This window comes from Hyperolius riggenbachi, chromosome 2 (assembly GCF_040937935.1).
Source record: "Hyperolius riggenbachi isolate aHypRig1 chromosome 2, aHypRig1.pri, whole genome shotgun sequence".
Classification (NCBI taxonomy): domain Eukaryota; kingdom Metazoa; phylum Chordata; class Amphibia; order Anura; family Hyperoliidae; genus Hyperolius; species Hyperolius riggenbachi.
Window position 1 is genome coordinate 274,610,341 of NC_090647.1, and position 27,613 is coordinate 274,637,953.

At 43.6% G+C, this 27,613-nt stretch overlaps 1 protein-coding gene across 2 annotated transcripts in view; it reads right to left on the reverse strand.

Moving 5' to 3' along the window:
- ULK2 (unc-51 like autophagy activating kinase 2) overlaps positions 1-27,613 on the reverse strand; it is a 158,995-nt gene that overhangs the window by 126,105 nt on the left and 5,277 nt on the right. For both annotated transcript variants that reach the window (XM_068268721.1, XM_068268720.1), the window contains exons 2-3: positions 22,926-23,018; positions 5,690-5,731 (exon numbers count right to left, since the gene is read on the reverse strand). In XM_068268721.1, the coding sequence (XP_068124822.1) occupies positions 5,690-5,731; positions 22,926-23,018 (135 nt within the window). The remainder of the gene's footprint in view (positions 1-5,689; positions 5,732-22,925; positions 23,019-27,613) is intronic.

Here is a 27,613-nt window from a genome sequence, read left to right on the forward strand (position 1 = left end):
CTCCCTGGCACTCACTCACTACCTAAAGGTGCTCCCTGTCACTCACTATCGGGGTCCCTGTCACTCACTACCTAACTGGAGGCGCCTGTCACTCACTAGCTAACCTGGGGGTCCCTGTCACTCACTACCTAACTTGGGGGGGGCTACCATATTAAGGGGGCATTCTGCCTATTTATGTGAAATGCTGTCTATTTATGTGCCTCATGACTGCTGAATGTGTCTTGTTGGGAGCCTTATGATTTGTTGGGGGCCTCATGATTGCTGAATTTGTCTTGTTGGGGGCCTCATGATTTGTTGGGGGCCTCATGATTGCTGAATTTGTCTTGTTGGGGGCCTCATGATTGCTGAATTTGTCTTGTTGGGGGCCTCATGACTTGTTGGAGGCCTCATGATTGCTGAATTTGTCTTGTTGGGGGCCTCCTGATTTGTTGGGGGCCTCATGATTGCTGAATATGTCTTGTTGGGGGTCACATGATTGCTAACTGCGAGACTATGGGAAAAGCTGAATCCTTATCATATGAGACAATAGCATTAAACCTACTTTTTTAGCGTTTTAAAACAGAAAATAAAACTGGGAGGTTCTAAAAAATTGAATACATTTTTCAGGAGTAGGATGGATGAAATTGTTTATCTTCACAGTTTATTTTCAACTTGGATTTTCCATAATGTTCATGTATGAGTTAAAACGTTTGTACAGTATTTAGTTTAAATTGCTGTTGCCACTTTGCGATAGATACCGGTAAGTGACTTTTGGATTGCAGTTTGGGCACTCGGCCTCCAAAAGGTTCGCCACCACTGTCCTAATCTGATGTCCCACCATTGCTAGGTTCATGTAAATTTGTCTCCACCCGTTACCACACCTATATTCTGGTCCATGGCCCACCCATTTTTTGGTGCGGCGCGATAAGCACGCCACACAACGTGATCGTCATTTTTGGCACGCTAGCTGCAGTGTGCTGAATTCTGCTGCCTACAGTATGTACAGTATACGCTGTTCTCTAGTGCTTGCACTGTGTGCTGATTTACCTCCAGTGTGTACAGTGTAAGGTGTTACTCTGTGCCTTTATTGATTGTAAACCAGCTGTATTGTATGCTGATCCCTGCTACTTTCAGTATGTACAGTATTAGCTGTAAAGCCTGGTACACACATACAATTTTGATTAGCCAATTTTAGCTCTGTTCATAAAATTCATTGTCTGTTGGCCCACTTACTGCACGGGGGTGGGAAATTGGGGGTCAGTGATTGACCAATCAAAATTGTATGTGCGTATACATCTTTGATCTATGCCTATACTGATTGTAAATGATCGAAATAAAGGACAGGGGGCTCCGTCCAATATTTCGATGGGCAGGCCCGTTATCCGTAGCTTACACCGCTGCTAAGTTCATGTACATTTGGCCCCACCCATGGCCACGCCCACTCACTGCATGGCCACGCCCATTTTTTGCCTCCCCTCCTGGTGCCCACAGGTGCCACTGATCTCCAGGGACCCTAGAAACGCCCCTGACAAAATGTATTCCTATTCCAGTTAAAATTGGCTGAAAATAGAATATTATATTAGAGGACATTGGACTATTTTTCAATTGCTAAATCTTTAAATTAATGGGCCCTTTTCTGGTCACAATGGATGATTAGTGACAGTATGACAGAAGATTTCTGCTTACTGAGTCTCCAATGTAGATAAACTTAGAAGATTTATACACCCTTCTCACAAAACATGACAGCCAATTGCTTCTCCTACACTAGAGTGTCCATACAGGTCTGCAGAGGAGGCATCAAAAAACTCCATACAGCAGCATCGTTCACATAAAGAACAAGACTAGACTTTGACAACATTTCTATTATACAAATGATGATGTGAAAATCTTTCTGGTTTACAAGTAAATATTTTCTACATTTCTTGAGGCAACTATTCCAGGTTCTTAAACTGCACACAAAAAAAAACAAAAAAAAAAAACCTTCATTCCCAAAACTTTTGCATCAGCTTGATTGCCTACTGATTCCCAATGTCAATACTGGGTACGTGACAGTTCTTTCAAACTGAGGCTGTAATCTGATTGCAGTGCAATACCAGCAGGTCAATAAGGAAAACGCTGCCTACTACTCCCCTGTTTACAGAGAAGCTGCATTTAAAACCCATGAAACAGTGACAATTTAGTAAGCGACAGAGATGTGGAGGCTAACATGTATTTCCTTTTAAAAGGAAACCAGAGACGATCTATAATCAGTTTTATACATACATGGGGCTTCCTCCAGCCCCATGTGCACAGATTGCTCCCACGCCACCGTCCTCAATTTTCTGCATTGCCGGTAGTAGTTGCTGGAGAGATACGTAGAGGACGCAGTTCTTTTGCGCAGACTGGCCGAAGTTACGGGCCCCGATACCGGCGATACAAGGACGGTGGTGTGGGAGTGATCCATGCGCATGGGGCTGGAGGAAGCCCCAGGTATGTATAAAACTTTTATTATAGATCATCTCTGGTACACTAAGGCTCCCTGCACACTGCATGCGTTTCCGATTCTTAATCTTTTTTTACATTCGATTCCGATTTTTAATCATTATTGCATGCTGCGTTTTCTGTTGATCGCATTCAGGGAAAATCGGAATCGCATATCGGATGTGCAGGGAGCCTAAGCAATACCAGTTTCCTGGCCATTTTGCTAATCCTCTGCATCTAAAAGCTCATACACACATCAGACCATAATCTTTGGAAAAGGCTAGATCACAGACCAATTTTACCCCCTTCCATGTAGTATGAGAGCCACACCTACACAGTCTATTCTATTGAGCTGAACTCCCCATCAGACAGAAATCTTTGCAAGATGCTGCACACAAAGATGCTGTACACATTCAAAAGATCAGTATCTGCAAAAGATTAGTTCCTGCAAAAGATCCGTTCCTGCAAAATGCATTCATGGCCTATGAGATCTGCAGATCATCATACACACCTTGTTTAACAGACATTCATCTGCAGATCAGATCCACCAGGATGGATTTTCAGATATGCAGATGAATGTCAGTTAAACAAGGTGTGTATGATGATCTGCAGATCTCATAGACTATGAATGCAATTTGCAGGAACGGATCTTTGGCAGGAACAGATCTTTTGCAGATACTGATCTTTTGTGTCTGTACAGCATCTGTGTGTGCAGCATCTTGCAAAGATTTTTTTCTGATGTGGAGTTCAGCTCCATAGAAAAGACTGTGAAGGTATGGCTCTCATACTACATGAAGGGTGGTAAGATTGGTCTGTGATCTTTCGTTTTCCAAAGACTATAGTCTGATGTGTGTATGAGCCTTTACACTTTTAGCCATAGACCCTGAATAAGCATATGCAGATCAGGTGTTTCTGACATTATGGCATCCTCCTCTTTAGATTGTAAGCTCGCAAGGGCAGGGCTCTCACCCTTTTGTGTCATGGAATGTTATTAATTCAATTGCTTGCACACTGTTAGAAATTTATACATTTTAGTCATCATGTTAAATCAAGTTGTAATCAGCAGTGCTGTATCTTGTATCAGTGTTCATATTTCATGTATATCATTGTCTGTATCATTATGTATCCCTTGTTTGTTTTCTTACATTGTACAGCGCCACGGAATATGTTGGCGCTTTATAAATAAATAAATAATAATAAATAATAATAATCCTCCATATTCTTCTCACTTTAGTTGTCCTTTAAATGTTATTATACCAACTTCTCCTACCATTCCATCTAGTTACAGTTGTGTTTCAAAACATCTCCAAGTAAACATATTTTGAAGGAAAATAGAAAAGGTTGTTGCAAGGATGTAGTGCAGACCAGGAAAGTCTTCCCAGTTTCCCCAGCTAGCTGCACCAGTCACAAAAACCCTATGAGAGCCTGTGTCCTGATTGGGAGAGGTGGTGAGCAACTGCTCAGCTACACATCCAATCCCAGAAGACACTGTGGTTTGGCTGGGCTTAGAAATGAGGATTTCATCTCACAGAGGCAGTATTCTTTAGGATTAAAATGTAGATTCGTATTCTGATCATTTAGACATTGTCTGTGCGACTACAAAAAACAAGGGAGGAAGTGAAATAGGAATGTGGACTGGAGCCTCAACTGCAAATAATGGGCTGGAGAACACAGTACTCCGCAGCATGCCATGGTGACGAGATATATTCAGCAACAACAATATAAATGGCACAGATCTGATGTGTTAGGAGTAGTTATATGGTATGGTGACTACTTTTTGGAAGACCATGCCCAACCATGGACTAAGCCATAACGTGTCATAGGGTTCCTCAAACCAGATAAAACACCTACAGACTTCAAGGATGGTTTACATATTCAGCAGTGAGGCATCATGCGAGTTTTTTGTGCTCACATAAACCTGAACTTGATCCTGCAGGTGACACTGTGGGGTACTATTGTAGATGCATCATTGGACTCGACTGCCAATTGCTGCTTAAAGATCTGGCATGCCAGATCACTAAGCGACCTTGGCAGACACTAGTACACTCTCTAGCCCGACCAGCTGCCTAGCATAGCAAGTTTATTAAACCTTGTGCACACTAGATGGTTCTCAGGCCAATGTGGCTCTAATAAAGCTGCCTCTGCTGAGAATCTAGTGCCTGTATAGTGGCTCCAGTGCCTCAGCAAGAGATAAAACCTGCCCGAACACCTCATCCAAACACAGGCCAACACTATTGTTCTGTTTCTTACCCCGCCCACTCTAACATGCGCCATGCCATTGACCTTCTACACTTTCCACTGCAATAGTATGCATTAATAGTCTGTAAGCTAGCAACACATCTGTAGAGAACTGTTGTCCAAGGGATCAAGTCCCGATTCATGGAAGAGACAGAAAATGTGCGTGTGTGCATCTTTAAAGAAACTACTTATAAGGTTTATTCATTACATCAATTCAGACAGTGTTTGCAACATGAACACTATAAGGGCCCATTTCCACTAGTGAGTTGATGCAATGCAAAGCTCGCATCACATCCTGCCGCGGGCACTTCCAGTTATCTTCTGGATGCGGCTTCCTATTAGCGCTAAAGGGATCGGATGCGTGCTGCGAGAATCTGCAGCATGCATCAGATTCTTTTTCCGGGTCAAGATCGCATCACTGCTAGTGGAAACGGACCCTAACATAGGAGTGGATAGCAGTAAGACAGAACCAACCTAATTAACTAATGCAGAGTAGAGTATCTGCAGATATTCTTGATCAGCAATCTGAATGGGTAATATTGATCAGGAGTGGCTTTGGATTAATATCCAACAGTACATGAACAGCTTTATTCTTTATAAGATGCCTCCATCAACATTAGATATCCCCTGAAAAAAAGGCATTGGTAGATGAGAAAGTCATTGAATGGAAATGTGGGATTGTTTGAGTAAGCAAATAACCACTGAAAAGACATCTATGAGCTGTGCTTAGCAGCACTTTTGATAATTTGCCAACTATTTACAAATCTTGTGCTCCTTATGTACAAAAGGTGTTACACAACTGTAGAAATTGCTAAATTATTACCATAACTCCAGCAGTCTTTATGCAGGTCCTAATACACTGACAGCTACAGTATTGTTTTCCCTTTTGTTCAGGTAGTTCACAAATACACTGTATCATGTTGCAGAGCATAAAATATGCTTGTGAAATGTATATTTATATTCAACGTGAGGGACAAAAAAAAAGTTCAGTAAAAATAAACTTTATTCTTACCTGAACATCGTAAAGAGCCACAATATTTTCATGCTGCAATTCCTGCAAAGGAAGCAAAACATTTTAATGTTAGACAACATAAAACAGAACAAAACTTCACAATTACCAACTGTACCTAAGAAAAATGAGAATGGTAAATAGTGCAGGCTGGACGCTGTCAAATGCCATAGAATATCCTGAGACACACCTTACAGGCAGAAGCAGAGACAAACTTTACTGTTAGTATAGCCAGAGCATGAGGGCACGCCTTCCTTAAACTTTCAATCCATGCAACTGTCCAGCCGACATCGACAGATCCCCTCAACATATAATGCAGAAAATTACCATCACTGGAAGGCTTTGAAGAAAGGCATTTTATTCACCTACAATAGTGAACAAAATGTAGCCAACATCCATTTAAAGCATCAGATGTAATTATAGCTCAGGTAAAAATAGCTCTCATGCTGCCAAGCAATGCACCAACTACCAGATGGAGTGGGCAGTGTCACACTGTGGCATCGGTCCAACAACGGACTGTCGCCGTTTTGGACAGTATCTCCGTCCTTTGTCAAGTAGGTTATGCGTTGGCTACATTTTGTTCACTATTGGAGGTGAATAAAATATCTTTCTTCAAAGCCTTCCAGTGCCGGTCATTTTCTGCAATATACAAACTTTACTGTTGTCATGGCATCACGGGCTGACTCACCGTCTCAGCAGTGTGCTGTTGTTATGCTGCAGACATTGAAGAAGCAATTGATATTTGAAAAACGGATCAATATTTTTGCATGGAACCTTTGACACCAGTCCATTGCGATTTAGTGAGCTACAGTTAAGCACACTCCAGTACATCCTACTGGACAGTGAACAAACTGACATTCATACAATGATTGTCCTACATACACACCTAGACCACTACCGAGTTGAGTGCTGGAGAGATACTTCATAGATATGATGTACAGGCATACATGAAAAAGGTGCCTGGAAAAAAGGGCGCATGGCATTGTCGCTAATAAAATATTGCCAAGATTAGCGATATTCTATTACTGGATTTTGATAGTAAAATATCGGCAATATTTTACTAAGTCTAAACCTAACCCTACTCTCCCAAAGAACCCTTCCCTGGTGGTGCCTAACCCGAAGAACTCACCAGGTGGTGCCTAACCCTAAACCCCACCCTGGTGGTTCTTAACCCTAAGACTGGCGTCTAAGCCTAATGCCCCTTCCCCTCCCCGGGTGGTGCCTAAACACAACCCTTCCTTGGTGATGCCTAAACCTAAATCCCCCACCTAAAGCGTTACCCCCCTCCCCCACCTCTTCCACAAAGCTACGATATGCAGCAAAAAAGCTAAAATTCAGAGCCCGCTATGCAATGCCGCAATTTGGTTCTACGCAAGCCCCCTGTGCCTGTGATTCTATCGGTCGCCTCTGTCTGCCGAAATTGCACCCTTTTGCCGATAATCGGTCGCCAAAATTTACCTTCCTAGCTGCATAACGCAGCCATTCTGAAAGACACAATTTACGGCAAAGAAGGTAAATTTTGGCACCCTGGGATGTTCGCCGACATGCGCCCAAATTTTGGGTCATGCCGCAAAATGCGTTTTTATTATAGACTTCTATGGTGGTGCCATTTTTTCTGAAAGGCTCCTGCACTATTTTTTCCTGGTTTGGATGTACAGTACATACAAGTGCAATATTGTACATATGCAAAATGACTCAGTAAATTTGCTTCTGCAAATACCGGTATCTCCTATTGTACACATGTCTAGCTGCCGGAGCACAGAGAGTATCTATATTCTGTTGCTATTCTGTTTACTTTAGGCTAATTTTAGTTACATTTCCTGGGTTTAGATTATTCTTGGACAGCAAAATGATTCCTCATCTAACATCCACTACTGAATTGTATGCAGTCCATAAACTCACAGCTGTCAGCTAAGAATCCCAATATTCTAAGGCGTCAGAGGCCACATGGTAAATTGAAAACATTTCTGAGAATTCAGTCTATGCTTTCTGAGCCATGAAAATATGAAAAGTAAAAACACTCAGAGGAGGGGGATATGTTACAGCTGCACAACTGAATGCAAGACAACTTCCAATGGATTGTAGTGCTTATGAGTACTTACAGATTTGTTTAAAATTTAAAAAAAAAATATTTAAATAAAAATGCAGGTGGTACAAAAGGTACATATATTTGACACTGTAGTATTTAAAACATATGTTAGTGTTTTGAAGCGCTTCAAAACCAGACAAGGTTCATAGGCGAAATGAAAATTGCTTCAAAACATTTTCGAATCAGATCCACATTGGACTACTTAACGAGTTCTGAACCATCACCATTTAAAACTATGCCGTACTTTAAGACTGATAAGGCGTAGTTTAAGGCTGCTTACACAGCAAGATGTTACAGGCGCACGTTAGTGCAGCCAGTAACACCCCCAACGCACAGCAATGTAACTGCAATGGGCTGTTCACAGTGCCCACGTTGCGTTACATTGTAATGCTGCACGTCAATCTTAGAGTGCAGCATGCTATAGCGTTAGAGTGGCTTTGCCGCGTTAGCCTGCTTGCACAGGCGCAGTGATTAGCCACATGGCTAATTAATATTCACTGATGTTACTGGCGGGACCACGTGATGCGGAGTGTTCCGCTCACGTGGTCTCCACCAGCGCATGCGTACTATAGTACGCATCACGGACGCATCAAAGAGCCGCTTAACGCGGCTCTTTGCTAACGTCCTCTGCCACCACCACCATGCGTTGCGTTATGTGCACGTTATGCGACCTTGACGTAGCACCTAACTAGTGTGTAAGTAGTGTCTTAGTGTGCAAGTAGCCTTAATGCCAACTCCTAAGTACGGGATGCAATAGCGCGTCCCCGACCGTACAAAACTCCTGACCCCCTGATCACTGTGAGCCAATCAAAGTTATTGGGAAGTGATTAGAAAAAGAAAAAACAAACAGCTCTGTGAGGGACCAGAGCCTGCCATCCCAAATGAATTAAACAAACGCACAACATTAGAGTTTGTTTGCATGTTTTGCCATAATTTCAAATCGCGCAGCTGTTTGCTTTTTCTCGCACGTTGCACACATTCTTTCAAATTTAATATATTTTGCCATAATCCAAAACACTCGCTAACTATCATGGAAAATGTGTGAAAACTCACATCCAGGGTGGCATCTCTGTTGAAGCTGTTCAGTGAAACCAGTGGGGTGAGGTTGTTATTTAAAGGGTCCCTGTCATATGGACCCTGGAGGTTTTATTGGAGGCTTTATTGAAACTATTGCACTGACAAAGTGTTAACTTTATAGATGAGACATACTAAATACAGAAACATTTGAGATATCTACACTTAGAAACGTATGGGGTTTTTTTTGTTTTTTTTTCTGCACCCACTGGAAGCAATCACCTTTCAGGAGATTTGGTATAGTAAAATGTGGAGCAGTTCAACCAGATGCTAGAAGTGCCTAAGGAGAGATATATGCGCTGTGAGGCCTTGTGATTTGGGTTGTATGTCATTTAGTGAGCACATTATTATCCCTGGGGGTGGGCACATTTGTTAAACTGAAGCACCAGTGATGGAGTCTCAGTTTTCTTCCTAAGGAATTGTGTGCGAAAATTGGATATACATGGTTTGACGTGTTGTTGAGGAGCAATCACTTTGGCTGCGCTTCCTTTGGAACTTGGACTATTTGTGCTGATACGTTATATACAGGGCTGTGGAGTCGGTACAAAAATCATCCAACTTCTCAGTTTATGAAACCACCAACTCCAGGTGGCCAAAAATTGCGCCGACTCCTCAGAACTGGTCATATGTAAGTAGCCTCCCGTTCAGTAATTTGTAAGGGCTGATCCCTTGCATGAAGTCGCTTTTGATCTGCAAGGTAAACATCCTGCATTGTGGTACTACCTGGCCAGGAGCCTTATGCTGGGTACACACTATGAGATTTTATGGTCGATTTACTGTCAGATCGATTATTTCCAACATGCCCGATTTGCTTTCCAATCAATTTCCGAGCATTTTCCACTCGATTTACGTTAACTTTAATAGGAAATCGATCGGAAAGCAAATAGGACATGTTGGAAATAATCGATCTGACAGTAAATCGACCATAAAATCTCAGTGTGTACCCAGCATTAGAGTCGGTCTCTACAGATCTGGTTATAATACTTATGCTCAAAGTGATCTTTATAAATTACTCTGGGCTACAAATATCTCATGTCTGTGCCAGGCTCTATAAACATATCACACTGTGGAACCTCATCGAGAAATCCAGAGGCAGATGGCTTTTAAATATATGAGATTACTGTATATCACTGCAGAATATTTTACATGACAGCTCACTAAAATGTCATTGTATAAAAAATGTTAACAGCAAAAATGGGGTTAACTAATTACTAAAGAGATTACCTTCGCAGTATTCCATGGCATCTGTTTTATCAAAGCTCAAAATCCTCTTTGTGGCATTGATTTGCATTTTAAGCACCCAGAGGTTTATCATTGAGATTTGGCCTCACATTGCAAGTTTCTTGCTCAAAGAGCTTGTTCTGTATTAACATGATTCATGTTCACCGACTATCCAGAATACTAATAACCACAGTGGTGCAACAGCGATTTATAGCTGAACGATAATTCAAAGGAAACACATTCTTTCGGTTTTTATTGTGCTTCACTGTAATGCAAAGTGTGCTAGTTTTCTAAATTTGTGTTCGTTTCAGTTAAAAAAACACAAAAAACAACATATACACTCACCTAATGGATTATTAGGAACACCATACTAATACAATGTTTAACTCCCTTTCGCCTTCAGAACTGCCTTAATTCTACGTAGCATTGATTCAACAAGGTGCTGAAAGCATTCTTTAGAAATGTTGGCCCATATTGATAGGATAGCATCTTGCAGTTGATGGAGATTTGTGGGATGCACATCCAGGGCATGAAGCTCCCGTTCCATCACATTCCAAAGATGCTCTATTGGGTTGAAATCTGGTGACTGCAAGGGCCATTTTAGTACAGTGAACTCATTGTCAGGTTTAAGAAACCAATTTGAGATGATTCAAGCTTTGTGACATGGTGCATTATCCTGCTGGAAGTAGCCATCAGAGGATGGGTACATGGTGGTCATGAAGAGATGGACATGGTCAGAAACAATGCTCAGGTAGCCCGTGGCATTTAAACAATGCCCAAAAGGCACTAAGGGGCCTAAAGTGTACCAAGAAAACATCCCCCACACCATTACACCACCACCACCACCACCACCAGCCTGCACAGTGGTAACAAGGCATGATGGATCCATGTTCGCATTCGGTTTACGCCAAATTCTGACTCTAGGGGGGGGGCGTGGCTATGAGCGGGACCTGAGAGGACGTGAGGAAGAGGAGCTCCGTATGCAGCCGATCCAATCTACGCTAATCCTGGCTTAATTTTCACTCTTAGCCACTGCTGCTTACTTGGCTATAACCTCCTACACCTGTACGCCCGCTTGATGTCCTCCGAAGCTAGGAAGTCGCGGGGAACCAAAACTAATAAAGGCTCCTCGCGCACGCCGGAAGTAGGCCCAGCTGCCATCTTGCCTAAGCAGATGAAGACGAAGGGCATTCAGACCATGGAGCCCGAAGGTAACACAGATCAGCCGGATCTAGCCATGGTCTTTGCTGCGGTCACAGCCTGCAAGGATCTTATCGCTGAGACGCGAGACTCGCTTGCGCTGAAGATAGACCATGTTGAAACTCAGGTCTCCACGCTCCGACAAGATGTACGCAATATCCGAGACCGCGTGAGTGAAGTTAAGCGCCGAGTCAGGGAATGCGAGGATGCTATCCCTCCCATACGAAAAACCTCAGAGGAGGCCATCACTCGGATCCGACGCTTAGAAGAAAGGGCGGAGGACAGTGAGAACCGCAATCGGCGGAGTAATATACGTATCCTTGGCCTACCGGATGGAGCAGAAGGTAATGACCCGGTATCGTTTATTAACACCCTTCTCCGCCAACTGTTCCCCAACGCTCCTTTCTCTACCTGCTTCATTGTGGAGCGTGCACACCGTATTCCTGTTACCACCAAACTGCCTGGAAACCGCCCGCACCCTTTCATCTTCAAAATGTTGAACTTTCAGGACCGAGACACCATTCTCAAAGAAGCAAGAAAGATGGAGGAAATCCGCTATGAAAACGCTACTCATGTTTTTCCCTGACTTGGCCACGGAAACACAGCGCAAGCGAAAGCTGTTTGACACAGTGAAGTCACGACTACGCAACAAGGGCCTTCAATACGCCATGTTATTCCCGGCTAAGCTCCGTGTGACGCACAACGAAAAAGCACACTTCTTGACTGCGTCAGAAGCTTCGGACTGGCTTGATGAGCTGAAAGACTAAAGGAGGATGGTAAGACTATCTTTATTTCTTTTTCCCTTGCTGCCCAGAGACTGATCGATACCCTGGCAACCTATGCTCATAGCCATGATGGAAGCGGGTCTGATTCTACTGTCACCTTAAAGTGTTTGACACTTACTGCAACTCCCCCCGGTAGCATGAACAGTGACACCCGCAGAACTGATAATGCCATCCAAGAACTGTAATGCCTGGAATTCCTACTAGGCCCACTGCATCTATTGCCGCCAGGATATGCACCTCGGTCGCTTTTAGCAAATTCTGATCTGATTATGATTGGTTATATGCAACTCTTCCTTACTGGCGGCTCACCCAAGGATGGACGTTGTAAACAAAAGAATATGGGTGCCATCTGCTCCTTGGTGGATTACGGGGCCCTCTGTGCGTGGTTATATCTGTGGGGGGGGGGGGGGGGGTCCTGTGATTCACATAGGGACGAGTCTTTCTGGAAAGGAGGGGGGGGGGTTGTAGAAACGGTAGTGTGACTTAGCCCTGCTCCATAAGTGATCAAAACTGATCTATCTTCAGACTACCCTGTTCCTGGAGATCACTAGGATTATACGTTATGTATTTATAGTTTGATAGATGGCTTCCTGGGAGGGGAGAACGATCAAGTCCTGGGCAAAGGCGACTTGTTATAGCGTTGGGTTTAGGAGTTAATCAACAGTACGCATAAGAAGCAGCAGCTGCTCTCCCCTTCTGTTTATATAATGTCTTCCCTTTTACTGATGGGGAATCCGCATGCGGAGCTAACAGGGATCAGTTAACTGCGCAGACCATGCTTCATGTTTTGGGGGTTCAGGGATTAGACAACTTCGAGTTTGGGTTGAAGCTGTGGGGTGGGAAAAGGTATGGGAGTGGGGGGTGGGCAGGGGGGAGGAATTCTCTGGTTCCCGGTCAAACTAATTTCACCTGGTCTCTCTTCTCATTTAATGGGCTAAACCTTCGTACATATGCTATGTGGATACTTGCTTTTATGCTGTGCATACTTGTAGATTATGGCTAACAAGAGAGAAAAAGTTAACTGTATCCTATGTAATACTAGAGGCCTGAACTTCTCTATAAAGCGGTCACTGGTCTTTAACTTTCTTAAAAGACACGCTCCCCATTTAATAATTTTGGTGGAAACCCATCTGACTGGCAGCAAGCTATTAACTCTTAAAAAACCGTGGATAAGTAACTCTTATAACTCCACGTATTCCTCATACTCCAGAGGTGTTAGCGTGCTAATCAAGAAGGGGCTCCCATTCCAGCTGGTACACCTAGAACTGGATGCTTCCGGTCGCTATGTCATTCTTCATGCTAAAATACATGAGATTACCTTGCTGATCGTGGGACTATACAACCCACCGCCGGGATCAACAGAATTACTTTACACTCTGATGCAAAAAATATCAAAATTCTCAACCCCCTATGTTTATCTCTTAGGCGATTTTAATATGGTCCCGTCTGCAGTATCAGATAGATTAATACCTAGACCTTCTGAATCCCCTGCACTATATGATTGGTCGCAAGCTTTCTCTCTGCATGATGTGTGGCGCTGGAAGCATCCAAACATTTCAGGATTTACCTGTCATTCAGCCTCATATCATACTCTATCACGTATTGACCTGGTATACGCCACTTCCATAGGTCTTTCGCTTATTCATGACATTAAGATGCTACCTAGGGGTATATCGGACCACTGCCCACTGGAATTGCAACTACATTTTGGCACATCACTTTCCGATTCTGTATTGAGGATTGCACCGCACTGGTTCGAGATACCTAGAATAAAGCACTATGTGATGGACAGGATGAGGGAGTATTGGCAAACACCGCATGACCCTGTTCCCTCCCCTTATTAAGTAGGACGCTTATAAAGCGGTAACAAGAGGAGCATATTTGGCTGCCATAGCGGAAGAGAAAACGACAATCCACTATAGTACTACAAACACTTGAAAGGAAGACGCAAGAAGCAGAGCAGGCATACATCCAAACTAAGACCAATGATGACTATAATCTGTGGCAAGCGTCACTACTTGCACTCTTAGCTAAACAGACAGACTACACACAACAAAATCTTCAAACTAAGACGGTTAGGATATTTGAGCATGGGGATAAGACTGGTCGGCTACTAGCTCAGTTGGTAGGCCAGGAAAAGTCTATGACCCAAATTGCCAAGATTACCTCTAATGCAGGGGTTGAACTGACCCACCCTGGTGACATCAATGCTGAATTCCGTACATATTATGAAAAGCTATACACTTCTGTTATTTCCAAAACATCATTAGATATACAAGAATATCTCTTAAACATGCACCTCCCTAAATTATCTGCCGAGGATACAGACTTATTGGAGGCAGATATTGACCTTCAGGAGGTCTGTCAGGCGATATCCTCCCTGAAACCCAGGAAAACCCCAGGATTGGACGGAATCCCCTCTGAGTTCTATGTGAAATACAGCAAACAACTGGCCCCTAAACTCCTGTCTTTATTTAAAGAAATTCTAAAGGAAGGGGGGGGGGGTCTCGCCCACAATGTCTGAAGCCTTAATTACGGTTATCCCTAAAAAAAGATAAGGACCCATCTCTGTGCTCGTCGTATCGACCCATCTCCCTCCTAAACGTAGATAGTAAGATCCTAGCTAAGATCCTGGCCATTCGCTTAAACCAGGCTCTCTCAACCAGGGTTCCCTGGAACCCCAGGGTTCCTTGAGTACTCTGCAAGGGTTCCTTGGCATTTTCCCCATCGTGGGGGTAGTATAATAGAGCACATTATAATAGGTGATACTTCAACAAAAAGCACTAAATTGGGGGGTCAGGAGACAGTATAATGAGTGGTAGTGTAATAGGTGTAGTGAAATAAACAGCCACACAAACTTTTAAAGGCCATGCCTCCTCCAAAATAAATGCAGGGGTTCCTCGAGATCAAAAAAATGTTAGCAGGGGTTCCCTGGTATTCCAAAGTTATTTGCAGGGTTCCTCCAGGGTAGAAAGGTTGAGAAAGGCTGGCTTAAACACTGTAATCACATCAATAGTTCATAAAGACCAATCAGGATTTATTCCTGGAAAGGGATGCGACATTAACTTGAGGAGGTTGTTCACAAATATATCCACTCGACACATCAACAGTGGCTCTAGGGTCATTGCATCGCTTGATGCCGAAAAAGCATTTGACAGTGTTGAGTGGATATATTTGGAGGAGGTGCTCAAGAAATTTGGGGTAGGCCCGAAGTTTATTACTTACATCAAAGCCTTATACTCAGCCCCCAAGGCCAGGATTCGGACGGGGAATAGGATCTCCCCCTTTTTTAATCTGGGTCGTGGCACCCGGCAGGGGTGTCCGCTGTCACCTGCGCTTTTTGCTTTGGCAGTGGAGTCCCTGGCGGCGATTCTTCGCTCCTCAGCTGAGGTCTCCGGACTCAAAATAGCAGGCTTGGAGGAAAAAGTCTCCCTATACGCGGATGATCTGCTATTATACTTAGCTGACCCGCACACATCCCTACCCGCAGCTCTTTCCATAATTCAGGAATTTGGGAAATTCTCTGGACTAGTGATTAATTGGCATAAGTCGCTATTACTGCCGCTAGATCCCTACCTCTCCTCATTACCACAATCACACCCCCTTCAAGTAGTTTCTATAATTCGGTATCTCGGCATTGATGTCTCTGCCACTGAGTCAGACTACTGTAAACTGAATTTGAACCCCCTCTTGACCTTCATCAAGGGGAAGTTGAGAGCATGGGCAACACTCCCTCTAACTTTAATTGGGCGCAGTAATTTATTCAAAATGTGCGTGCTCCCTAAACTATTATATATCTTCAGAAACACACCTGTGCTGATCCCTAATCACTTTTTCTCAGAATTGGATAAGCTTGTTGGGTCATTCCTGTTGGCCTCTTCCTCTCCCCGTATTGCTTTAACCTCCTGAGCGGTATGGACGAGCTCAGCTCGTCCATCACCGCCGGAGGCTGCCGCTCAGGCCCTGCTGGGCCGATTTTTATCAAATAAAGTGCAGCACACGCAGCCGGCACTTTGCCAGCCGCGTGTGCTGCCTGATCGCCGCCGCTCTGCGGCGATTCGCCGCGAGCAGCGGCGAAAGAGGGCCCCCCTAGCCGCCTGAGCCATGCGCAGCCGGAACAAAAAGTTCCGGCCAGCGCTAAGGGCTGGATCGGAGGCGGCTGACGTCAGGACGTCGGCTGACGTCCATGACGTCACTCCGCTCGTCGCCATGGCGACGATCTAAGCAAAACAAGGAAGGCCGCTCATTGCGGCCTTCCTTGTTTATTATGGGCGCCGGAGGCGATCGGAAGAACGCCTCCGGAGCGCCCTCTAGTGGGCTTTCATGCAGCCAACTTTCAGTTGGCTGCATGAAATAGTTTTTTTTTAATTAAAAAAAAACCCTCCCGCAGCCTCCCTGGCGATCTCAATAGAACGCCGGGGAGGTTAAACAGCTTACAGCTTCCTGTAGATAGGGGTGGGATTGCACGTCCTAAACTCAAATTTTATTATTGATCGGCTGTTCTTACTACTATATATTGGTGGTTTGCCCAATCCAAGTATAACCCAGCCACAGTGCTGTAGGCAGCTATACTGGGCTCCTTCAACGCCCTTTCAAGCCTCCCTTTTCGAGGCCCCAAAGCCCTCCCCGCATTAACTACCCCTATGAAAACCACTGCCGCTATATGGGAAACTGCGGGCAAATACCTATCTCGTATAGGGCAATGGTCCCCTCACACCCCGATTTGGAACAATGCTAAACTACGGGATTTTGCCTCCGTTCCTGATCCCTGTATATGGGCAAATAAGGGTATACTTAAGCTACGAGATATCACTGAAAATAACTCTATTCGCCAGTTTAACGACCTTAAACAGTCATTTGATCTGCCGAATTCGATGTTATTCCGATATCTTCAGCTATGCCATGCCTTTCAAACTCAGTTCAAAACAGCTGACCTCTTAGTGCAATCCCACCCCTTGGAAGATCTTCTCTCACACTCTGGACTGACCTCTCAAATATATATTATACTTATTAATGAGGAAGCCACCCGCAACACAAAGCTTCTGCTTAAGTGGCAAGCCGATATCCCGGACCTTACACAAAAAGAATGGGATGACGCTCTGGCCCATATTATAACCACCCCAATAGCTGTACGACATAAACTGACCTCGCTCAAGTACCTGTATAGAACTTATTTCACCCCTATAAACTATCTAAGATGAAACAAGGTGAATCCGGGAGATGCTGGAGATGCCAGGAAGATGGGGCTGATTTTATACATGTGTTTTGGAATTGCTCTAGAATAAAAGAGTTTTGGGCCAATGTTCATGATATGCTATCTCTAATATTCAATGGGGTAATACCTTACACTACTAAGGCCCTACTCCTCGGCGTCTTTGGAGACACTTCTCTCTCTGACAAAAAATTATACTTGGCTCGTTTAGTGCTTATGTACTCCAGAAGAGCAATTGCGCTGTAGTGGAAAAAACAATCCCCACCCTCATTATCGGGTCTCAAAAAGGAGATTAACCAGGATGTCCCTATATATAAATCTGTCTATGAAGCTAGGAAATCTACCAAAAAGTTTTATAAAATATGGAAATGTTGGCTGAAATTCTGCAACTTGGATCTGTGACCACTATATATAATGCTAGATGTAGTCCTCAAACTGAATAACGTATTTGTATATCCTATATATTCTGCCTGAAAGGTGGGAAGGGGCTGGGTGAGGGGCGGGAACGGTAGATGCCTGTTGGGTTTATGCCGTTTTTCATGTTAAAAAACAATAAAAAAGTTTTACACTAAAATTCTGACTCTATCGAGACTCAGACCAGGCAACATTTTTCCAGTCTTCAACTGCCCAATTTTGGTGAGCTTGTGCAAATTGTAGCCTCTTTTTCCTATTTGTAATGGAGATGAGTGGTACCCGGTGGGGTCTTCTGCTGTTGTAGCCCATCCGCCTCAAGGTTGTGCGTGTTGTGGCTTCACAAATGCTTTGCTGCATTCCTTGGTTATTTCAGTCAACGTTGCTCTTCTATCAGCTTGAATCAGTCAGCCCATTCTCCACTGACCTCTAGCATCAACAAGGCATTTTCGCCCACAGGACTGCCGCATACTGGATGTTTTTCCCTTTTCACACCATTCTTTGTAAACCCTAGAAACGGTTGTGCGCGAAAATCCCAGTAATTGAGCAGATTCTGAAATACTCAGACCAGCCCCTCTGGCACCAACAACCATGCCACGCTCAAAATAGCTTAAAGCGGAATATAACCCTGCATTTCAACTTTGCTCTAAAACATTATTCACAGCATATTATATGCAACCAGCATTTTTTTTTTTTTTACTAGACCAGCATTGGAAGGGTTAAACACAGAGGTTTAAAGTTCCGTGGAGAGATATGCAGAAGTTCAGATAGATACATTTAACTAAAAAGAATGTAACAAGTAATAAATGTTACACAATCTTTGGCTGTCCTCCAGCTCCTTCTCAGTCAGAGAGAGTGAGTCACATTCAACACTTAGGTACATTTATGTAAACAAAATGTATCTATGTAAGCTTTGGATGCGTCTGCAGTTCTCTCCAGGAACTTTAAAGCTCTGTGTAACCCTTCCAATGCTGGTCTAGTACAAACAAAAAGCTGGTTGCATATAATATACTGTAAATAATGTTTTAGAGCAAAGTTGAAATGCAGAGTTATATTCCACTTTAAATCACCTTTCTTTCCCATTCTGACATTCAGTTTGGGGTTCAGGAGATTGTCTTGACCAGAACCACACCCCTAAATGCATTGAAGCAGGTGTTCCTAAAAATCCTTTAGGTGAGTGTATTTGAATGATACAAACAGCAGTGGTGTAAATCGAACCCTGGCAACCAATGCCAAGCCATCTACCCTAAGGCCACTCTAAGCTATGAAATATCTTTAACAGATTAGACAAATTTCAGAACGACATCAAATCTGCCAAAATTATTTCAAAGACTAGGGTCATCTTCATTGAACATTGATCAGGAAGGACAGTTCCTTTATAGGGCGATGTTTGAAATCACCTAAGGAAGTGATGCTTGACTCGCTTCCTGAAGGCCTGTTTCTCCATTGAGTAGTACAAAACATCAGTAGTCAGATTAACATTTTCTCAGATGTCTAATGATGTGGAATATTGAGACAATGGGCATGATTCACAAAGCTTTTTCACCCCATGTTACTTTTTTTAAGCTCCCAAAGAGAAAAAAAATATAATTAAAGAGGAACGTCAGCCTAAACAAACATACTGTCATTAAAGAGGAACTCCAGTGAAAATAATGTAATAAAGTGCTTCATTTTTACAATAATTATGTATAAATGATTTAGTCAGTGTTTGCCCATTGTAAAATCTTTTAAATCCCTAATTTACATTCTGACATTACATGGTGACATTTTTACTGTTGCCAGGTGATGTAGCTGCTGCATGTTTTTTTGGCAGTTGGAAACAGCTGTAAATAGCTATTTCCCACAATGCAGCAAGGTTCACAGACAGGAAACTGCCGTACGTACTTTTCTTGCTTCTTGTGGGAGGGGTTTCACCACAATATCAGCCATACAGTGCCCCCTGATGGTCTGTTTGTGAAAAGGAATAGATTTCTTATGTAAAAGGGGGTATCAGCTACTGATTGGGATAAAGTTCAATTTTTGGTCGGAGTTTCTCTTTAAGTTACATTAGTTATGTTAATTAAAATACATTGGTAATATAATCTCTTACCCACCCTGTTTTAAAAACAGGCAAATGTTTGTGATTTCATGAGGGCAGCCATCTGTTTGATTGAAAGGAGGTGACAGGGAGCATGAGAAACAGTTCCAACTGTCTGTGTCCTTATCACACCTCCCAGTTGCTAGGCAACGAGATCATCATCAGAAATCCCATCATGCTTTGCACAGCATCAGGGGAAAAATGCCCGAGCAGTTTTCTTTGATGGGACGGAGCTTAGCTTATGTGTAGCTAAAAATTAGGCTTTGGTAAGAAAAAACAAAGTTCTGATGCTGTGAAACTGTTAAAGAGTAACTTGTCAGGCTGCAAAAGCTAATTTAAACCTCTCTATTCTCCTGTGTTAAACAGTTTAGAAGGAAGCCAAAAAGGCAATACTAAAGTTAAAAATCTCTCTTACTTTGATGTTTGCTGAACAGCAAGGCTCTTTATTCCCAAGCTCCTAAGGAGGCCAGCAGGCCGCATAACAGATACTGCAAAGCATTCTGGGGCTGCTTCTTCTCCCCACTGCACTCCCTTGGTCCTCCCCTTCATTTCCCTATCCCGCCTTAAGGCTGCTTTCACAGTGATAAGTTACAGGCTCATGTTACAGCACCTTGTAACTTGCAGTCCAACTCACAGCACTGAAAAATCAATGTACTGTTCACAGGGCACATGTTCCGTTAGAGTATACTGCAGGAGTCAGGTATTGTTCCTAGCCACATGGCTAATTAATATTCACTGCACGGTAGTGTTGTCCGGATCATGAACCATTAGGATCTTTGATCCTGATCTTTTTTGCGAGTCGACTCTTTAGGAAGCAGGGTAAGGGAGGATATTACATCACAATTGGCTTCATACAAGACAGACAAACATGAAACCTGCCATGAGCTGTCAGGAGCATCATTCTCTGCAAATACTATATAAAAATTCTGTGAGATCCAAAACGTGGACAGTGAAATGCATATGTAATGTAAGTACAGCCAATATTTAGCTACTGATATATGTGTTTTTTTTCTCTGAGACCCTATACCTAACAGCTCCTCTAAAGCAGTAGGATTAGCCATACTATGCCAGGGGAAAAAAAACAAAACATAAATAAGCAGATAAATACTTGATCTACTTACATAATGTGTATTGTACTGTTCATGTTTTGATTTCAGTGAATTTTATATAGTAAATGAAGAGAATTCTGTTCCTGGAGGGAACCATGTCTTTTCCCCACAGTTTAGGCCAGTGATGGCTAACCTTGGCACTCCAGCTGTGGTGGAACTTTAAGTCCCATGAGGCATTGCAGTACTCTGACAGCTCTAAGCATAACTCTGGGAGGCAAAGGCATGATGGGATTTGTAGTTTTGTCACAGCTGGAGTGCCTAGGTTAGCCATCACTGGTTTAGGCTAAATCCTGAGGTCATTTCTGCCCTTTACTCACCTCATCCTTGCTTGTTTAAACACAAGTGAGCAGGGGGCTCAAGTTTCAGATAGGCAGCTAGGCAATAAAATGGAAGAGGAGGAATATATTATAGATAAAAAGAACCCCCAGCATGCAACTGTTTGGCACTAACTATTAAAGGGCCAGTGCTCCTTAGCTCAATTCTTGTTTTCCCAGACTGTACCTTCTTAAAGAGAGTCTGAAGCGAGAATAAATCTCGCTTCAGACCTCATAAATAGCAGGGGCATGTGTGCCCCTGCTAAACCGCCGCTATCCCGCGGCTTAACGGGGGTCCCTCATCCCCCAAATCCCCTCGGTGCAGTGGGGGAGCGCTTCCTGGTTGGGGCAGGGCTAACCGCCGCAGCCCTGCCCCACGCGAGTCTGTCAGCGCGTATCTCCGTCTCTCCCCCGCCCCTCTCAGTCTTCCTTCACTGAGAGGGGCGGGGGAGAGGCGGAGATGCGCCGCTGATAGACGTGACTGGAGGCAGGGCTGCGGCGGATAGCCCTGCCTCCAGGAGCGACTAAGTCTGCGACCAAGTGTTGCAGTGGGGGGTTTGGGGGTGAAGGGAACCCCATTTAGCGGAGCGATAGCGGCGGTTTAGCAGGGGCACACGAGCCCCTGCTAACTTTGAGCTCTGAAGCGAGATTTATTCTCTGCTGTGTAGAGATACTCAAACATCACAATTTTGGGTCCATTGACTAAATAGCAGGCGGGCTTCTAAAACCTCCAGGGCATCTGTGCAGCCTCAATTTCTTTACAAAAAGGTGTACAAAGTGTACAAAAGCCCTGACAGGGGTATGGCGGATGGGAAAAGTCCCCCAAAAATACATATTTTGTGTAAATCCTTTTTAAAAGTTTTTTTTTTTTTAAAGAAAGGTCAATAACCACGGAATTTAATAGCAAAAGCCCCCAAACATGTTTGAATAACCAAATTTGCAGGGTATGTTAAAGTGTACAGGTATATACATACCTGGGCGCTTTCTCCAGAACCCTTCAGGATCATTGTTCCCTTGCTGTCCTCCTGCGCCACCTAGATCCTCTATCTGGCCCGTAAAGTCCTTCAGCTGGGGCTTATCGGAGCATGGGCACTACATCTGAGCACTTCCGTCGCTATGGACACCAACATTGTGGTAGAAAACCAAAACGACGAGTGGCCATTATTCGCTGGGAACCACTCGCCGGCGAACGTGTTCAGCCATTCCTACTGATGTGCAATCATTGCTGGGGCTTTCTATCAAGATAGTCTGTATTTGTTTCCTTAGCCACAGGTGAGGTTTATAAGCTGTAAGCAGCAGCTGTGTAATCAGGAAACAAATCAAACTTCAAGTCAAGATCCATATCACAGGTGCTCAGATATTGGAAATCTCTATTTCATCATTGTGAAGCAATGAGTGATGAGTTATCTCATCATAAGGTTAACAGGTATGGATATAAAAAAAATGCACGCTGTGTTATTGTTTTGTTGAGATAAGTGTGCTTCCAAAAAAGGTTATTGTCCATTTATGCTAGGTGCATACCATTCAATTTGACATGTCCTATCTGCTCCAGATCGATTAAGGGATAACAGGGACAATTTTCAGATCACTTCTATACAATATCTATCCAGGTATCGATCGGGAGCAGATCGGATGTGTCAGAAATTATCGGTTCAACCTATCAATCTTATGGGAAGTTAATACTTAGCATTAGACTAACATCTAGAATTCAAACCTTAATTGTATTCCAGTAAGAAAATGCTCTTACCTTTAAAATCTTTATCTCTTTTCCAAGCAAGAGCTGGGATTTTGACAAGTTCTTTTTATTAATGCTTTTAACCGCCACCTCCCAATCCGTTTTCTGAAAAACAAAATACAAGATGGAAAGGCTGAGATGTTTTCCTCCAGAAGCTTGTGCTATAAATTAAACAACAAGAGCTTAAAGTTATTACACCCTTTTGCACTTCACGTTGTGTTGCTCAAAAATTCTGGCACTGGCCACAGGCCTTCTTGCCAAATCTCTTGCAGACATGCATGCCCGGTCACTGGCACATGTTTAAGATAAATATTGTTATCCCAAGTCAATTGAAAAACACAGTGATGACGCGTCACAGTGGTAAAAAGCTAGGGAACTATAAACAAGAGAAAGAACATCACTCCGGAAATGCAAACTAAATTAACAAGTGAAACACTGGCTCAGGGTCAGCTAAACTACATTTTGTAATATGCTAAATATGAAAACCATGCAAAACACACACATACAATCCTGGAAAATGCCTTATGGCATCAGTACATCAGCTAAAACAGCCGGAAAACCCAAATTCCAGGCAGCTAAACTTCTCCATAGGCAGGTCCTACATGCACACAGGGATTCCATAGGTGATAAAGAACTGCGCACAGTAGTCTTTCTTCAGACAAAAGAACGGTTATTGTTGGTTTTGGGTGACAACCTACTATGTATAGAAGCGTTTCCCAAGATTAGTGGCCTGCCGTTTAGCACTCCGCAAAAGTGGAACATTCTTCCTCTCGTATTACCCTGCTGTGGCTGTCTGTACGATGCCTACTGCTTTTCCTTTTCCCCTATCCATAGGACAGAGCTTTCTGCTCAGTAGGCAGCCAAGTATCAGCACATCTGTTCAGTGATGTGGGTAAACTATTACCTAAAGCAACCACTCTGGTGGCTTTAGAGTAGCCAGTAATAGATGGCCACAGCATAGGTAGCCAGGGATAGGTGTAGCCAGTAGTAGGTGGCCGCAGCATAGGTAGCAAGCAATAGGCGTAGCCAGTACTAGGTGGCCGCAGCATAGGTAGCCAGGGATAAGTGTAGCCAGTACTAGGTGGCCCCAGTATAGACAGCCAGGGGGGAAGCAGAGGCAGGGAATACAAATACTCACTTGCTGGCAGGTCCTACACGCTGTACTGGCTTCATTCTACTTCCTATTCTTGCATTCCATTTCCTTGTAACAGTGCCCAGGGGGCGCTGTTTCAGGGAAATGGGACGCAAGAACAGGAAGTAGAATGAAGCCAGTTTAGCGTGCAGGCTGGCAAGTGAGTATTTACTTATCCCTGCTATTGTTTGTGCGCCCGCCGCCCCACCCCCCAAAAATACCAAGACTGTGCATGGTATGATTACAATGCACAAGCAAACTGCAGTATACCGCGGCAACCCTAGTAGGACTTCCCTTTTAGATTCCAGAAGGGATTTAAAGATGTTATTATTTAGTACTTATATAGTGCTGACATCTTCCACAACGCTGGACAGAGCACATGGTCTTGTCACCAACTGTCCCTTAAGGTGGCCATACATCAGGCAACTTGGCAGCCAATCGACCATCCGATTTGATTATTATAATCGAATTGGATGAAAATCTGTGCCACCATTCCCGTTCATACACGCTCACTCCACATGGTTTCCTAGTAAGGGTGTGCATTGACGTCATACACTTACACCCTTACTAGGAAACCATGTGGGGCGCGTCAGTTTGGGTCGTCCGCGCATGCACAGAAGACCCAGCTGGACACAACTGAAGCAATTTACCAGGGCAGACCACGGGAGGACGGCGAGGGACTCGCACGTGTTTATGGGGCTGGAGGAAGCCCCGGGTAAAGTATCGGTTCTGTGTAGCTTATGATCTCTGGTACACTTTAAGTCCAAACTGGAAAGTCATCTGTTTAGTCTGGCATTTATGAACACCTGACTATTTCCTCTAACACAGTCCATCCTGCAACTATTGATCTGAGACATCTATGCGCTTTGAGACTTATGGGAGAAATGCACTTTCCAAATGTTATCGCATATTGTATAGTATCTTAACATAGCTTTAAAATTCCTAAGCTTTGGTAGTGATGAAATGCCTTTTATGTTACATACTTTCAATCAACAAAATTGCTATATGTAAATAAGAGGAGTTAGTAGAATAATAAGTTCAGGACCGACTCCACAGCCCTGTTCACAAGCACACGATTCAGAAGAGGTGTGGATGAAGCATAGTGCACAGCCTTAGGCAAGGCCAGCTGTTCAAGTGAACCTGAACAGACCTAGAAAAAAAAATACTGAACTTACCTGGGGCTTCCTCAGTGTACTATAGGTCCCAGGTTTCCCGCTGGGAGCTGTGCGCAACTGTGCCTTCGCGGCCTGTCCACGTACCTGTCGCCGCGAGTTTTCTGCGTGTGCACAGTTCATTCTTTTGAGAACCACGCACAGACTGCTCAAGCCGACTGGTGTGTGATCAAGCTGCACATGCAGTTGCGCAAGGCTCCAGACCAAGTTGCGCAGCTAATATAGCCTCCAGCAGGAGAATGGAAGGAACCAAGAGGGTGCTGAGGGATCTCGCAGGCTACTGGGAGCTTGCGGAAGCCCCAGGTAAGTTCAGTATTGCATTTTTTTTTTTAGGTCTGTTCAGGGTCACTTTAATCATTCGATGGTAGAAAGCAGGAGATTTCATGTAAAATACATTTTTTGAATACACTATGGGTGGCCTTGGTGTCTATACCTAGTTCATCAATGGTTGTAGAATTTCAAAGTATAACACCAGAGATAACTTCTGGGAGAAGGCGAATGGGGATGAAAGATTTAAAGGGGAACTGAAGAGAGAGGTATATGGAGGCTGCCATGTTTATTTCCTTTTAAGCAATACCAGTTGACTGGCAGCCCTGCTGATCCTCTGCCTCTAATACTATTAGCCATAGCCTCTGAACAAGCATGCAGCAGATCAGGTGTTTCAGACTTTAAAGTCAGATCTGACAAGACTAGCTGCATGCTTGTTTCTGGTGTTATTCAGATACTACCGCAGAGAAATAGACCAGCAGGGCTGCCAGGCAACTGGTATTGATTAAAAGGAAATAAATATGGCAGCCTCCGTATACCTCTTCCTTCAGTTCCCCTTTAAAGGGGATATGAAGGCTGACTCATTTATTTTTAAACAATACTAGTTGCCTGGCTGTCCTGCTGATCCTCTGCCTCAAATATTTAGCCATAGACCCCAAGGTGGGCCTCACAATGCAGATTGGCACAGCGGTGTGGTCTGCACCTCCAAAAACAGGCCTTAGGGGATTACTGCATTAGTACGCGTAATCCACGGCTGGCATCCGGCCAGAAAGTGACGCTCACTTCCTGTTGGGCAAGCGATGACGTAAGCGTATTGCTAAACTACACTTCAGAGCATAGGCAATGCTAAAAACTGTGGTGTTTGTTTTTTTCAATACATGCGTGTTGCCGTAGACTTACATGACTTCCTGTTTGCCGCAGGAGCCGTGCAGTAACAAAGGTATGTCCGCATATTAGATAGGGCACTTCTGGTGCAGCGTACCACAACGTGGGGAGTGTGAACTACCCCATAGACTTTCATTGGAGTGCAGTAAATTTACCATGCGACATCAAAGGACTTGCCAGAAAAGAGGCGAGTGTATGCTATGCTCTCCCCCAACACGCACTTTGATTATGCCTGGAAATCTAATTTAACATTACAAAATAAAGCAAGTATTCTAACAGTAATATTAATGGAAATTATTTTTCTGTTGGGCACCTGCCAAGTCAGTTTCTAAACCAACTTCAAATATACAGGATAAAGCAATTACATCAGAATTCTCATTAAATAAATCTTGAACTCAATCCAAAAAAAATTTGTTCTACAAAATTGCATCTTAGATGCATGCAGTATTGCGTTCAAGTTAGCAGAAAGAATGCCCTCAGCAATATGGCCCAATTAAAGCGGACCCAAACCAAACATTTTTTGAATTCAAAATATTTAGTTGCACCACTATGACACATACAAAGATAAATAAACACTCCTTCAAGCCTATGAGCATTTCAGTGCATGCTTTTCACCATTCTCTTTTCATAACTAGGGTTATACAGGTGGCAGCCATTAGCAATTCCTCCTTTGCTGGACACCATCCCCTCCACCAGTCTGCCGGATTCTGTCCTGGCAATATGAAAGGAAGGGAGGGGTTCCTCCAATAAATGTAAAATATTTTGTATCTGTCATCATTCCGCTGAAAAAAGGCTGCTATTTATTATTATAATTTAGAAAATAGATTTTATTTCTGAAATCTTGTATTTTTAATTTGGGTCCACTTTAAGGCCTTTTTGACACAGGAGGCTGAAATGTACTTTTTGGGCAGTTCAGCTCCCATCTGCCAAGGGCATAGGCTGCAATTTTACTGTGCTGAATGGCAGCACTGACACAGATTGAAAGGCAGCAAAGCGCATCACGTCTCGTCTGAGTACGCCCATGCTCAGATGTGACTCAGTGCGGTGGCTGCCTCTCTACAGCCCATACCGAGCACTAGTAAGTGCCCAGGTTTTAAGCCTCCCACATGAAAGAGGACTTACCCAGGTAATAAAAGGCTGGAGAACAACAAATTACATACACGATACAGCAAAGCTGGCCTGTACATATAAAAAAAAAAAAAACCTCCTGTAAGGTAGTAAACGTTCACAGCAGATCATGTCAA